The following is a 14758-nucleotide window of genomic DNA, read 5'->3' as shown; positions in this document are numbered from 1 at the left end:
CCTGAACCACAGACAACGTCAGAGGCGTCTTACCTGGGCTAAGGAGAAGAAGAACTGGACTGTTGCCCAGTGTTCCAAAGTCCTCTTTTCAGATGAGAGCAAGTTTTGTATTTCATTTGGAAACCAAGGTCCTAGAGTCTGGAGGAAGGGTGGAGAATCTCATAGCCCAAGTTGCTTGAAGTCCAGTGTTAAGTTTCCACAGTCTGTGATGATTTGGGGTGCAATGTCATCTGCTGGTGTTGGTCCATTGTGTTTTTTGAAAACCAAAGTCACTGCACCCATTTACCAAGAAATTTTGGAGCACTTCATGCTTCCTTCTGCTGACCAGCTTTTTAAAGATGCTGATTTCATTTTCCAGCAGGATTTGGCACCTGCCCACACTGCCAAAAGCACCAAAAGTTGGTTAAATGACACCAATGGTGTTGGTGTGCTTGACTGGCCAGCAAACTCACCAGACCTGAACCCCATAGAGAATCGATGGGGTATTGTCAAGAGGAAAATGAGAAACAAGAGACCAAAAAATGCAGATGAGCTGAAGGCCACTGTCAAAGAAACCTGGGCTTCCATACCACCTCAGCAGTGCCACAAACTGATCACATCCATGCCATGCCGAATTGAGGCAGTAATTAAAGGAAAAGGAGCCCCTACCAAGTATTGAGTACATATACAGTAAATGAACATACTTTCCAGAAGGCCAACAATTCACTAAAAATATTTTTTTTATTGGTCTTATGATGTATTCTAATTTGTTGAGATAGTGAATTGGTGGGTTTTTGTTAAATGTGAGCCAAAATCATCACAATTAAAAGAACCAAAGACTTAAACTACTTCAGTCTGTGTGCACTGAATTTATTTAATACACGAGTTTCACAATTTGAGTTGAATTACTGAAATAAATGAACTTTTCCACGACATTCTAATTTATTGAGATGCACCTGTATAAATTACAATATATAAGTTTTATGAAGTTGTTTTGTAAGGGACAGTTTTTGCTAATAATTTCAGGGAAGGACAGAGATGAGACACTGTTACTAATGGTAGGGGAAGAAATTGAGATTGAGTAGAGGAAAGTCAGGATCAAGAAGACAGAGAAGATTATGAGCATGAGGCAGATATAGAACCATTACTTGGTGATGATCCTCTTGCAAATGTCACAAAAAAAGAGTGATATTCAGTGGTGTCACACCCCCTTTACCCCAGTAGAGACAATGTGGGAAAGTCCTAGCACTGACCACCCCTGAGCCACTAACACCAAATGGCTACTTCAAGCAGTATGCTCCCAGTCAGATGTTTGAGCTGATATATATGCAGAACTTAAGGGATTCAAGGGGTTTAAACATGCCTGAGCTTCTGGGATTGAAGTCCTTGTCAGTCTACATGTGGCAATGGGAGTGCTTGGTTTACCAAGAGTGAGAATGTACTGGCCCTCCAAAATCAATATTGGGATTTTCAGGAATACCATGTCTCGAGATCTTTTTTTTCTCTCCGCTCCAACCTGCATGTTGTGAACAACTATGAGAGGCCTCCTGGAGACACTGATGGAGATACTGACTTCAAGGTCAGATCACTCTATGAGTCCATAATGAAACGCTGTCTGCAGCTACAACTGGAGGAAGATCTCTGTATTGATGAGCAGATTGTGCCTTTTAGGGTAAAACTCTCTGTGCTCCAGTATGAAAAAGGGAAACCTTCACCATGGGAAGTTAAGGTGTATTTCCTCTGTGGCAAAAGTGGGCATGCTTATGATTTCCTCATCTATCAAGGTGCCACAACAGAGCTTTCTGAGCTAAGCAAAAATGTTTTAGGGCATGGAGCTTCTGTTGTCACCCACCTGTGCCAGAGAATCCAGGCTCCCAACCACAAGCTCTTTTTTGACAGCTTCTTCACCACCTAAAATGTCCTTGAAGTTCTTGCAGAAGAGAAAATTCATGCTGCTGGAACAGCAAGGGTTTGCTGCTTTGCAAAGCCCCCACTGAAGACAGACAAGGAAATGTCAAAGAAAGGGCAGGGGAACATGAAGTTAGGAGTAGGGATGGAAAGGTTGTTCTAGTAAAGTGGTTTGATAACTGCTCTGTTGTGCTGGCCTCCAGCTTTGTTGGTGTTGGAGATGAAGTTGAGAGTTGGGAGCAGAAAGAGGGGCGGTTTGTGAAGGTCAAGCATCTAGAGGTTGTGAAGAAATACAACGAGAGCTTGATCAACTAATCCGCCTTTACAGAATTGATATCAGGTCCCGCAAATGGCCACTGCGCATGATTACTCATGCCTTTGATGTTGCTAGTGAACAGCTGGCTTGAGTATCGCAGAGACAATGAAAGCAAGGGAACTCAGCCACAGAAAATCATGGATCTCCTTGAATTCAAAATGAATGTAGCCGAAGCGCTCGTGTGTGTTGGGAAGCCACATGCTTCAAAACAATGAGGGAGGCCTAGCAGTTTTAACATAGCTAGTCCATGTACCAGTCCAACTCCACATGATGTAGCTGGACAAAAGAGAGGAGCAATGGAACGGCGGACAATTCTTCAAGTCCTAACTGATATTGTGGACCACATGCCAAATTATGATGCAAAAAAAGAAGCAACAAGATGCAAATTGATAGTTTGTTCTGGAAAAACATGTCTTCTGTGTTAAGTGTAAGGTGCACTACTGCTTTGTGTCACAGAGAAACCGTTTCAAAGATGCACACAGAAAATGACTCTAAAGTGACTGTATTGATTGATTCTCAAGATGTTTAGTTTGTTATAAATGAATGTACAAAAATTAAAGTTGAAATATTATACTGGTCAAGTTTGTGACCTAAAAAGAGAAGAAATTTAAGTATAAACCAACAGCTTGTATATTTATGCTTTTATTTGATGTTGGTATATTGTTTGCGAAGTACCTGACATCCACTGAAATGGACAAAAAAAAAAAAAATGACAATTAAAGAGTGTTGACATTTTTATTATTATTATTTGGTCTAATTTATGGATGCCTGATGAATTGGGGAAATGTATTTCTATAGTTTTCTTAAACTTTGATCAAAATTAAGGTCTGAAGGGGCTAAAATCTACACAAATTCAAATGAGCATTCATATTATTAGACTGCACAATTAGATACTGTATGCATTTACTAGTTGGATTTTTATATTTCTGATGCCATACACAGTAAATAAGAAAGGTAATTTAAAAAGAATTAGTATTTTGACTCTGTGATGACAATTAGCCTCCCTTACAAAAAATCTAGAGTTCTGGCAAACCAGCTGCAACCTTGCACACAAACAAAGATTTTTAGAAGAATATCTCGGCTCTGTAGATCCATATATTGCAAGTGAACGGTGGCCAGAACGTTGAAGGTCCAGATAGTATATAAAGGCAGCATAAAAGTAATTCATAAAACTCCAGTGGTTTAATCCGTGTCTTCTGAAGCGATACAATAGGTGTGGGTGAGAAACAGATCAATATTTCAGTGAAGTGCTCCGGGTCCTATGGCAAAATGCTCAGGGAACCCTGAGAAATTTTTTCAAAAAATATTAAAACTGTTGGAATGCGGGGGGCCTGGGTAGCTCAGCGAGTATTGATGCTGACTACCACCCCTGGAGTCGTGAGTTCGAATCCTGGGCTTGCTGAGTGACTCCAGCCAGGTCTCCTAAGCAACCAAATTGGCCCGGTTGCTAGGGAGGGTACAGTTACATGGGGTAACCTCCTTGTGGTTGCGATTAGGGATTCTCAATGGGACACGTGGTAAGTTGTGCGTGGATCACAGAGTGTAGCATGAGCCTCCACATGCTGTGAGTCTCCGCTGTGTCATGCACAGTGAGTCACGTGATAAATTGTGTGGATTGACGGTCTCAGAAGCAGAGGCAACTGAGTCTTGTCCTCCGCCACCCGGATTGAGGTGAGTAACCGCGCCACCACAAGGACCTACTAAGTAGTGGGAATCGGGCATTCCAAATTGGGAGAAAAGGGGATAAAAAAGATAAAAATAAAAAAACTGTTGGAATAAAATGTAACAAAATACTTAGTTGAATTTTTTATTTTGGCAGATCTGGTCCTTTGGTGCTCTGTCACAGTTCACACCTTCATTGAAGCCACTCCCACAACAATTTACTAATAAATACTGTGAATATTCCCATCATCCTACAAGAGAAGTTCTTCAGACCAGCAGGAAGAACTGAAATCTGTGTGATATACTATGGTGAAGATGGAGTTTGTTAAAGAAGAGAGAGAAGACATGAGTTATCCAGAATCTTCCAGAATAAAACATGAAGATACTGAGGAACAAATAGGTTGGTGTCCATTCTTGAATCAGAGGAACTGTGAAATAACAGACAATAGAGCAACAGATCATAAGATTTTATTGCAGTTGTCTTCCTGATTGAGAATGACTGAATTAATCATCAGTATCATCAGATACTTACCCTGATACTTCACCTTCTGCTATTAAATCAGGATTTACTTTTATTTTTACATTTGACCCTCATGAATTGATTTTTGGTCATTTTATATTTACATTTTAGATCTGATTGAAGTGAAAGAGGAGAGTCAAGAACTGAATGAAGTGGAGGAGAAACATCATAACTTCAAAACAGAAGAAAATGATTTTAGCTGCTCACAAGAGAGAACTCAACATACAGAAGCTGAAAACTCTATCACCTGCCCTCAGTGTGGAAAGACTTTCAAAAGTAAAAACACCCTTAAGATGCATTTAAGAATTCACACTGGAGAGAAACCTCACACATGTCAGCAGTGTGGAAAGAGTTTTGCATGGAAATCACCTCTTAATAGACACATGAGAATTCACATGGGAGAGAAACCTCAAACATGTCAGCAGTGTGGAAAGAGTTTCTCTGATAAAAGGTATCTCAAATATCATGTTGGCTGTCACTCTGGTGAAAAGCCATTTAACTGCAATCAATGTGGTAAACATTTCGCGACGACCTCATATCTAAAAACACATTTGAAAATTCATACAAATGAGAAGCCTTATGTGTGTTCTTTTTGTGGAATGAGTTTTTTACGACTGCAACATTTGAAATGCCACCAGAAAATACACGCTGGTGTTAGAGATCATATATGCTCTCAGTGTGAGAAGAGCTTCACTACAGCCAGCCAACTGAAAATGCATGAGAGAATTCACACTGGAGAGAAACCTTACAAGTGCCATGAGTGTGAAAAGGGTTTTGCATGTAAAAGTAATCTTAAAAGACACATGAGAAGTCACACTGGAGAGAAACCTTTCACATGTCGGCAGTGTGGAAAGCATTTCTCGGAAAAAAGAAATCTCAAATATCATATTCGCCTTCACTCTGGTGAAAGACCATTCAACTGTGATCAGTGCGGTAAACATTTTACGACAATGTCACTTCTAAAAAGACACCTGAAAATTCATACAAATGAGAAGCCTTAAGGCGCATTTATATTTCTGCGTCAAACCTACACCGTAGGCTCGTGGCTTGCATTTATAGTTCTGTGTTGGTGTTTCTGCGTCATCCTGCGAGTTCACCGCAAAGTGCTAGTACACTCACTGAGCACTTTATTAGGACCACTGTGGTCTTAATAAAGTGCCCGACATGGTCTTCTGCTGTTGTAGCCCATTCGCCTCAAGGTTTGGCGTGTTGTACATTCAGAGATGATATTCTTCTCACCACAATTGTACAGAGGGGTTATCTGAGTTAGCGTAGACTTTGTCAGTTCGAACCAGTCTGGCCATTCTCTGTTGAACTCTCTCAACAACAAGGCGTTTCCATCCGCAGAACTGCCGCTCACTGGATGTTTTTTTGTTTCTGGCACCTGTATGGCAGGGTGGCAAGACAGAAGCCTCTTCTGAAAAAGTGCCTCGTTGGAGAATTCTGATGCCATGTGGCAAAAGGTTTTATGGTCAGATGAGACAAAAATGAACTTTTTGGATTGAACTCCAAGCACTATATTTGGAGAAAACTAAACACAGCACAACACCCAGAACATACCATACCTACTTTGAAGCATGATGGTGGCAACATTATGTCGTGGGGGTGGGGGTTTGATTAGGTTGTGTTTGGTGTTTCAAATTTAAGATGGTACGCGTAGTAATACAAATAATGCATGTGTGATTTATTCAGCCCATGTCATTGAAGTCTCACTCCAACCAGGAAGCCAAAGTTGGCAACCCTGCGTAATACATGATTGTGTATTATTTGCCACTATGGGTTTATCTATGGCATTAAGGTGATAGCCCAGTGTGTAACAGCAAGAGTGATGTACTGCTGTGTTGTGATGCGACACGGTTTAATAAAATCCCTTTCTTTAATTAATTACATGCCCACTGTTGACATGCAACGTGCAATTTACATTTAAGCAAATGTAAGGGTCCCTTCTGATTTTATTTGAACTGATTTGGGAATGAGGGCTGATACAAATCATTATTACAAGTGCCCCATCAACATTATTCATTGCTATTGGATTTTTATTTATTTATTTATTTATTTTTAATTCTGTTTAAAATAACCCAAACATGCAAGACTAACATTAAAAGATGAATTCTTTATCAGACAAAATAGCAGATGGCAACAATGTCTGAGGTAGGATTGGTTTTTGAAGGTTTTAAGGCGGGGCATAGCAAAGAGGCAATCTGCATACGCATTTTTGATATCTGTAAAGATATTTTCTTTATTCAAGATATCTCTATTAAAATTATTTCCAGTCAGAATGCTAATTACACATATCTCCAAAGAAAGATCTTCCTGGTCAGTAATCAAATTGAGATTTTCATTAAGTACATAATAGATATCCGCAAATGATATTTGACTAGTAATAATTCAAATTCAGGATATCTGCTATTAAATATTGACTAGTTATAGATGTAAATCAAGATATCTACAGTGGCATTTTGACTAGTGATATCTTAGTTTCAAAAATGCATTTTGGATATCTTTAATGAAAAGGAATTAAAGATATCTTAGATTTGAATCATGGCCCAGTTTTGTAATGAGATTTTGTTGTTGTTGTTGTTGTTGTTGTTGTGATGTTTAGAGACAAAAAGACTGCTGTGGTTTGTAAGCTCTTCCGCTGTTACAGAGTGGATGAAAATATGTTACTGGAAATAAAGTCATTTATGTAATGTACCATATATATGCTATATTGTTTGTTTTTTATAACTCAGTCAAGTTGTGATGTGTGCTAGTTCTTGCAAACATTAATTAATTAATTAGGTTACATTAATATAATTTATATCTGTCTTAAGCAAGGCAGATTACAAAACGTGTGCCATGCAGGTCACATTTTATATTTAATCTTAATGTGCAGACTCAAACTCATTTTATCCACCTTATTGTTCAGCGAAACTAGTGCGCCGCCATTATCAACCTTGAATGTGGACCATTTCCGGTATAAGCCACTCCCAGCTATTTTAACTATACAAAAATACTACATTATGCTGCTTTATATTACAGGCTGGCAATAAATGTTGACATAATATTATCATTAATTACATATTCTATATTTGCATATAGTTTTACCTTTTATCGCATTTTGCCATCGTTTAATCACACACTGTTGCACAGGCAGAATGAATGAGAGATCAGACAATGACAGGACAGTCCTCCACTAACTTTACACAACCAGCAGAGAGAAGAAAGATGCCGGGAAAATGCTGCTTCAACTTTCTTTGCACCAAAATGGCATCTTGTTTCATCTTGGCAAAATAATAAAGACATTTTACTCTCCGTTCTTTTCAGAGAGTGAGTTGAATATGCTTGTTTTGATTACTGGGAGGGGGAGAATCTACGCCTCTTCATTCATGCATTCTTACTGCATCACATCAGTATTAATGTATATCTAATAATCACACAGTAAAGAGCATCAAATATTTAAGAAGTTTCATTTTGCATTAAATACATTTTTTTATGTTTTTATATATATATTTTTTTTAATGTTTAATTACTGTTGCTGAAAAAGTTAAAGCACTGTTTACTCTGTTCTCTACTTAATTACCGGCTCTTGAATAATTCATTTACAAGCTTGAAGCAATTTTTACAAGAGAAACACTGAAGGCCTCATTGTTTTAATTTAAATGGTTTTATATATATATATATATATATATATATATATATATATATATATATATATATATATATACATTTATATATATATATATATATATATATACACTATATTGCCAAAAGTATTCGCTCATCTGCCTTTAGACGCATATGAACTTAAGTGACATCCCATTCTTAATCCATAGGGTTTAATATGACGTCGGCCCACCCTTTGCAGCTATAACAGCTTCAACTCTTCTGGGAAGGCTTTCCACAAGGTTTAGGAGTGTGTTTATGGGAATTTTTGACCATTCTTCCAGAAGCGCATTTGTGAGGTCAGACACTGATGTTGGACGAGAAGGCCTGGCTCGCAGTCTTCGCTCTAATTCATCCCAAAGGTGCTCTATCGGGTTGAGGTCAGGTCTCTGTGCAGGCCAGTCAAGTTCTTCCACACCAAACTCGCTCATCCATGTCTTTATGGACCTTGCTTTGTGCACTGGTGCGCAGTCATGTTGGAACAGGAAGGGGCAATTCCCAAACTGTTCCCACAAAGTTGGGAGCATGGAATTGTCCAAAATCTCTTGGTATGCTGAAGCATTCAGAGTTCCTTTCACTGGAACCAAGGGGCCAAGCCCAGCTCCTGAAAAACAACCCCACACCATAATCCCCCTCCACCAAACTTCACAGTTGGCACAATGCAGTCAGACAAGTACCGTTCTCCTGGCAACCGCCAAACCCAGACTCGTCCATCAGATTGCCAGATGGAGAAGCGTGATTTGTCACTCCAGAGAACGCGTCTCCACTGCTCTAGAGTCCAGTGGCGGCGTGCTTTACACCACTGCATCCGACGCTTTGCATTGCACTTGGTGATGTATGGCTTGGATGCAGCTGCTCGGCCATAGAAACCCATTCCATGAAGCTCTCTACGCACTGTTCTTGAGCTAATCTGAAGGCCACATGAACTTTGGAGGTCTGTAGCGATTGACTCTGCAGAAAGTTGGCGACCTCTGCGCACTGTGCGCCTCAGCATCCGCTGACCCCGCTCTGTCATTTTACGTGGCCTACCACTTCGTGGCTGAGTTGCTGTCATTCCCAATCGCTTCCACTTTGTTATAATACCACTGACAGTTGACTGTGGAATATTTAGTAGCGAGGAAATTTCAAGACTGGACTTGTTGCACAGGTGGCATCCTATCACAGTACCACGCTGGAATTCACTGAGCTCCTGAGAGCGGCCCATTCTTTCACAAATGTTTGTAGAAGCAGTCTGCATGCCTAGGTGCTTCATTTTATACACCTGTGGCCATGGAAGTGATTGGAACACCTGAATTCAATTATTTGGATGGGTGAGCGAATACTTTTGGCAATATAGTGTATGTAGTAAAATAATAGTGTTTTATTGCATATTTGCCTACCAGTGCAAAACTAAGTTGACAAAACTGTTAATGAAGTTTTTTCCGCTCGTTTTGCTTTTTGCTTATTTTACTTAGCATGTGAGAAACAGGCTAAATCGTTTCATTTATTTTTATGCACTTTTTTAAACAGATTTATTTTTATTTTTTATATTATTTTGCAACACTAACAAGGTGCTGTTTGGTTTATAATATGTTCGTTGCACCCTCTTGTGGACTTATGACATTTTAAATTTATATATTTGATTTACAACTTTATTGCATTTTTGCATAGATTGAACCAGAGAACATTTTGTCAGAACTTCTAGTAAATTACATGTTACTTTGTTTAGTACCATTATGTCCAGGGTTTGTAAATCACTGAAATAAGATTTTTTTTTCCCTTCAGAATCATGAGAGAATTGTGATCTTTATTCTAAGCAACAACAACAACAAAAAATAATAAAAATAAATAAATAAAAATCGTGATTCTCAATTTATCCAGAATCGTGCAGCTCTAATGTCGATATAACTTTGTAAATACGACATTTAATGACTTTTAAACCATAAGTTACACATATAATAGTATATAACTGAAGTTATAGATTGTGAAATTAAAGATGTGTCGTTGTTTGTGTTTTTCAGTTAGCCTGGACTTCAATGACATGCTATAACATGGTTTTTGCTCAGGCATTACAAATGGTTACCGCCATTTACCGGGCGGACTCAATTTATCATGACACCGGTCCTCGACTCTGACCCTTGAAGAACAGCTGGTAGAGGGCGCCACTCCAAACGAAAGTAAGAAAATTATATTTTTTCCCCCCACGAAGAAGCTTCCACCTTCCACAAGACAGTTAGCAAAGGGTACATTCATACAGCAATGCCATGCTCCCTTCAGAGTGAATCAAGAGCTCTGCCCTTCATAGTGAGTAGGGTATAGGGATGATCACTTTCGACTGAATTCGCCCTTTGTGTCACTCAAGACTCGAACGATTCGATAAAAATCAAGGAGTCATTCAACACCGAAACAGTGGAAGTGAACGAGAATGAAAAGATTCATTAAATAATACTGATTATTTTACGAACTAAACAGCAAGAGTTCAAATCAGAGTATGCGATCGTCCACTCGGCGGCCGTTTTGAGAACGAGCGGCATACAAGTGCAACTCCAATCTATTTGAATGGGGAAAGACCGGGATCTCCAAAACGGTGGGTCAAAATTACGATCAAAAAACATATTTTAAATAAGCAGTAAAATCTGAGAACACTGGAATCATAAATTGTGATTCTTCACCTCAGATTACGCTAAAATCGCAATTTTCCCGGCTTGTATAGCTAATGCGCATGCGTATTCTCGAGTTGCTTGACAGGCGATGTCTGTATCTAAATGGGGAATGGCCACTGATATACAGTATATACATATAGAACTGGATTGCTCATGACGTCATATCAGTGAAGCCACTGCGCTGCCATATTGCTATGCCCAAACATTCCAATATCCCTTTTGACTTAATAGGAAATCAACTCATTTCAGCGAGTAAACATTAGTCATTCAATCACCGATTTTATATCTTAAATCTGCATGTACATCCCTACAACGCAGACGTCCTACACATGTAATTATTTATTTATTTAAAGTAGGGAATTTTCCTGTTTCTTGAAAGCCCAAGCAAGTTATGTATATCTACAGTATATCAAACAGTATCCACCACTAACAAACTTCATCAGCGAACAGATCAGTTGAAGGTAAACAAGTTCACTGAAACTGAGGTAAGGTACAAACAGACATTTTAAGACTTATTTATTGTGATAATCGAAGTGTTTGTTCAGAGTTACTTGTTTGTTTGTTTGTTTTTTGTCTCCCCTTTTCCTCCCCAATTTGGCATGCCCAATTCCCAGTGTGCTCTAAGTCCTCATGGTGGCGTAGTGACTAGCCTCAATCCGGGTGGCGGAGGACGAATCTTAGTTGCCTCCGCGTCTGTGACCGTCAATCCGCGCATCTCATCAAGAGGCATATTGAGCGCGTTACCGTGGATACATAGCACGTGTGGAGGCTTCACGCCATCCACCGCGGCATCCACGCCCAACTCACCACACGCCCCACCGAGAGCAAACCACATTATAGCGACCACGAGGAGGTTATCCCATGTACTCTACCCTCCCTAGCAACCGGGCCAATTTGGTTGCTTAGGAGACCTGGCTGGAGTCACTCAGCACGCCCTTGGATTTGAACTCGCGAACTCCAGGGGTGGTAGTCAGCGTCTTTACTCACTGAGCTACCCAGGCCCCCCAGAGTTACTTGTTTTATGTTTTTCTCGTGGTCACTTGAATAAGAGCGTGCGCTCTCTCTCCCTCGATCACATGCGCAGCGCCTGAGGGAGACACGCAAAGCAAAGCTGGTTAAAATTAAACTGAAACAGGTTCGACTGGAGGACAATTAATTAAACTGACTACAGAGAGCACTTCAGTGTGAAAACAAGCAAATCCCAGGCATTTAAGGCAATTTAGAAATCCCGGTCTGACTTTTTTAAAGTCCCTTTCAGGGGTGATTGAAAATAATTAGTATATTAGACTCTGTAATGACAATTAGCCTCCCTTAAAAAAAGAAATCTAGAGTTCTGGCAAACTAGCTGCAAACTTTCACACAAATTAAGATTTTTAGAAGAATATCTTGGCTCTGTAGGTCCATATAATGCAAGTGAATGATGGCCAGTACTTTGAAGGTCCAGAAAGCACATAAAGCCAGCATAAAATAAACCATGCAACTCCAGTGGTTTAATCCATGACTTCTAAAGCAATATTATAGAAGTGGGTGAGAAACGTCTCTGGCTACACATGTACATAACCTCGGTTCCCTAAGATGAAGGGAACAAGTCATTGTGTTAAGCACTTTGGAGAATTCCTTCTTCGACGACCTAATTGAAGCCCTTGTATAATAACGCCAATCCTATGATTGGAAATGGTTTTTGAGCCCCACACCTGTAGGCGTGCTGTTGGCCTATATAAGCGGGCGCTCAATAACCATTTCCTCAGAATGTTTTGACTGAAGAACAAGAGCGCATCGCTCTTACCTCGAAACTCTAAAGTAGTAGTGTGGCCAGATATCACAATGTCTCATTCCCTTCATCTCAGGGAACCGAGGTTACACGTGTAACCGGAGACGTTCCCTTTCGATTACGTTTCACTCAACACTTTGGGGAATGGAGTCCCATCACGCCGCACTACACGACGTCATACCCTGAGAGATGCACCAGGGTGTAAACACTTTTAAAAGAATATGTATATGAGGTCATGGGCCCACCGGGCAGTGACTTATTACAACACATCTTCAAGTGTTTAGAATAATGAATAACCGCACATGGTGAAAACCAGACAGGAAGTTAATCTTAGGCTGGGGATCTCTATGAGTCATATAATAAACAGTATTTTGCTTGTGAGCACCCTTAGCACCAGATTTAAATCCCACGATGGAACTGTAGCAGCGCGATGAAGGTTCAAATGCCTCACTCCCCTAAGGACTTTATTATCAGATCATGTCTTCCTATAGAGGAGCCAGCCTTTGGGGTGTGAAATGCTGAGATAGTCGGCCAGCGCTCTTGAAGGAATGTAAGAATTTCCGCTATGGAGCAATTCACTGGGTCATTGCCACGTGAGGAGCACCAGTCTGCAAACACACGGCATTTTAGTGCATAGAGGCATCACGTGGATGGTGCTCTAGCCTGCAAAATGGTGTTTATTTCCGACTGAGCCAATTCTGGCTCATTCGTGTGCTCTGTTCAGGGGCCACATGTGTAGGTTTCACAGCTCCGACTGGGGATGCCAAATTGTGCCCTGTGCTTGAGAGAGGAGATCTCTCCTCAGCGGTATTTCCCATGGAGGATCGTCTAGTATTGCCATCATTTCCGGAAACCAGGACTGGTTGGGCCATTTCGGCGCGACCAACAGAACCGTTTCCTTGTCCTCTTGGACATTGCAGGTGACAGAGTGAAGGAGATGTACCAGGGGAAACACGTATTAACGTTTCGCCGGCCACTTGTGTGCAAAGGCGTCCACCCCCAGTTGGGCTTGGGACATGGAGTACCAAAGACGACAGTGGGCAGTCTCAGCGGAGGCGAATAGGTCGACTTCCACTTTGCCGAATACTTCTGTTTTTCCCAAATCCTCAGAACCGTCTGAGGATGAAGGCTCCATTCCCCAGCCATCAGTCCCTGCTGTGACAACATGTCCGCTCCGCAGTTCAGGTGGCCCGGGACATGGCGCTCGCAAGGAAAGGAGATGGCGCTCACTTTACATGAGGATGCATTGCACCAGGCTCATCACTGGTAGAGATCACGTTCCGCCCTGACGATTTATGTACGCCACTACTGTCATATTGTCCGACCGTATCAGAAAGTGATGATTCGCTATGTTGGAATGTAAAGCCTTCACAGCTAAGAAGACAGCCAGCAGTTCCAGGTAGTTGATGTGCCATGCCTGTTGCGCACCTGTCCAGGTGCTGAAAGCCGGGTGTCCATCACACAGAGGGCCCCAGCCTGTGTTGGACGATCCGTGGTCACTACTTTTTGCCTGAAAACCTGACCCAGCATAATACCCTGCTTATAAAAATGTTGGAGCTGTCCATGGTGCTAGAGCAGCCAGATAGCGGTGAGTCACAGTGATGCACATGCGCCCTTGGCGCCAGGCTTGCTGTGGTACATGATGTTTGAGCCAGCACTGGAGAGGTCTCGTGTAAAAGACCTAATGGTATGACGGCGGATGCTGCTGTCATAAATCCCAGCATTCTCTGAAATGACTAAAATGGAAATGCTTTCCCCAGTTTGAACTGAGACAGACACTGTTCAATAGTCCGAATGTGCTCACTCATAAGGTGTGCGAGCATGCTCATGGAGTCTAGTCGAATCCCCAAAAAGGTGATTTGTTGGTTGGGAGAAAATGTGCTTTTTGCCCAGTTGACATTGAGACCTAGGCTCTTCAAATGGTGAAGTATCAAGTCTCTGTGCTCGCAAAGCAGAGCCTCTGATGGTTAGTAATAGCCAAATTCCTTCAGCACAGGGTATACGCTGAGGTGGGCGGGGCTTTCGCTTGGGCACAGTTTATGTGGTCTCACCGATGGCTCAGTGGTGGCGGGAGTTGGGTGCTTCACCATGCACTGGCTCGAAGTAGAGCGGTAGCGGGGCAGGTAAGAAGAAGTGCCTCTTTTTGGCAGTAAGTGCTTCATCGTTTGGGACTGCTTAAGCGCTGCGACGTAGCGCTCAGAAAAGCCTTCCACGGTGTTGCCGAAGAGGCCGTCAGGCGACACCAAGGTTTCAAGGAGAGCGGCTTTTTCCATGTCATGCGTCTCCATGAGCGTTAACCAGATGTGCCGGTCCAG

General features: G+C 41.3%; 1 protein-coding gene across 16 annotated transcripts in view; it reads left to right on the top strand.

The window, feature by feature from the left end:
* LOC127422620 (gastrula zinc finger protein XlCGF7.1-like) overlaps positions 1-14758 on the top strand; it is a 117163-nt gene that overhangs the window by 100008 nt on the left and 2397 nt on the right. For 8 of the 16 annotated variants that reach the window (XM_051666355.1, XM_051666348.1, XM_051666351.1 and 5 more), the window contains exons 2-3: positions 4023-4265; positions 4497-7074. In XM_051666355.1, the coding sequence (XP_051522315.1) occupies positions 4172-4265; positions 4497-5386 (984 nt within the window). In that variant the 5' untranslated portion in view covers positions 4023-4171 and the 3' untranslated portion in view covers positions 5387-7074. The other 8 variants (XM_051666359.1, XM_051666363.1, XM_051666361.1 and 5 more) reach the window with 4 other exon arrangements.

This window comes from Myxocyprinus asiaticus, chromosome 31, assembly GCF_019703515.2.
Source record: "Myxocyprinus asiaticus isolate MX2 ecotype Aquarium Trade chromosome 31, UBuf_Myxa_2, whole genome shotgun sequence".
NCBI classification, from domain to species: Eukaryota; Metazoa; Chordata; class Actinopteri; order Cypriniformes; family Catostomidae; genus Myxocyprinus; species Myxocyprinus asiaticus.
This window is presented reverse-complemented; position numbering and strand designations above follow the sequence as displayed.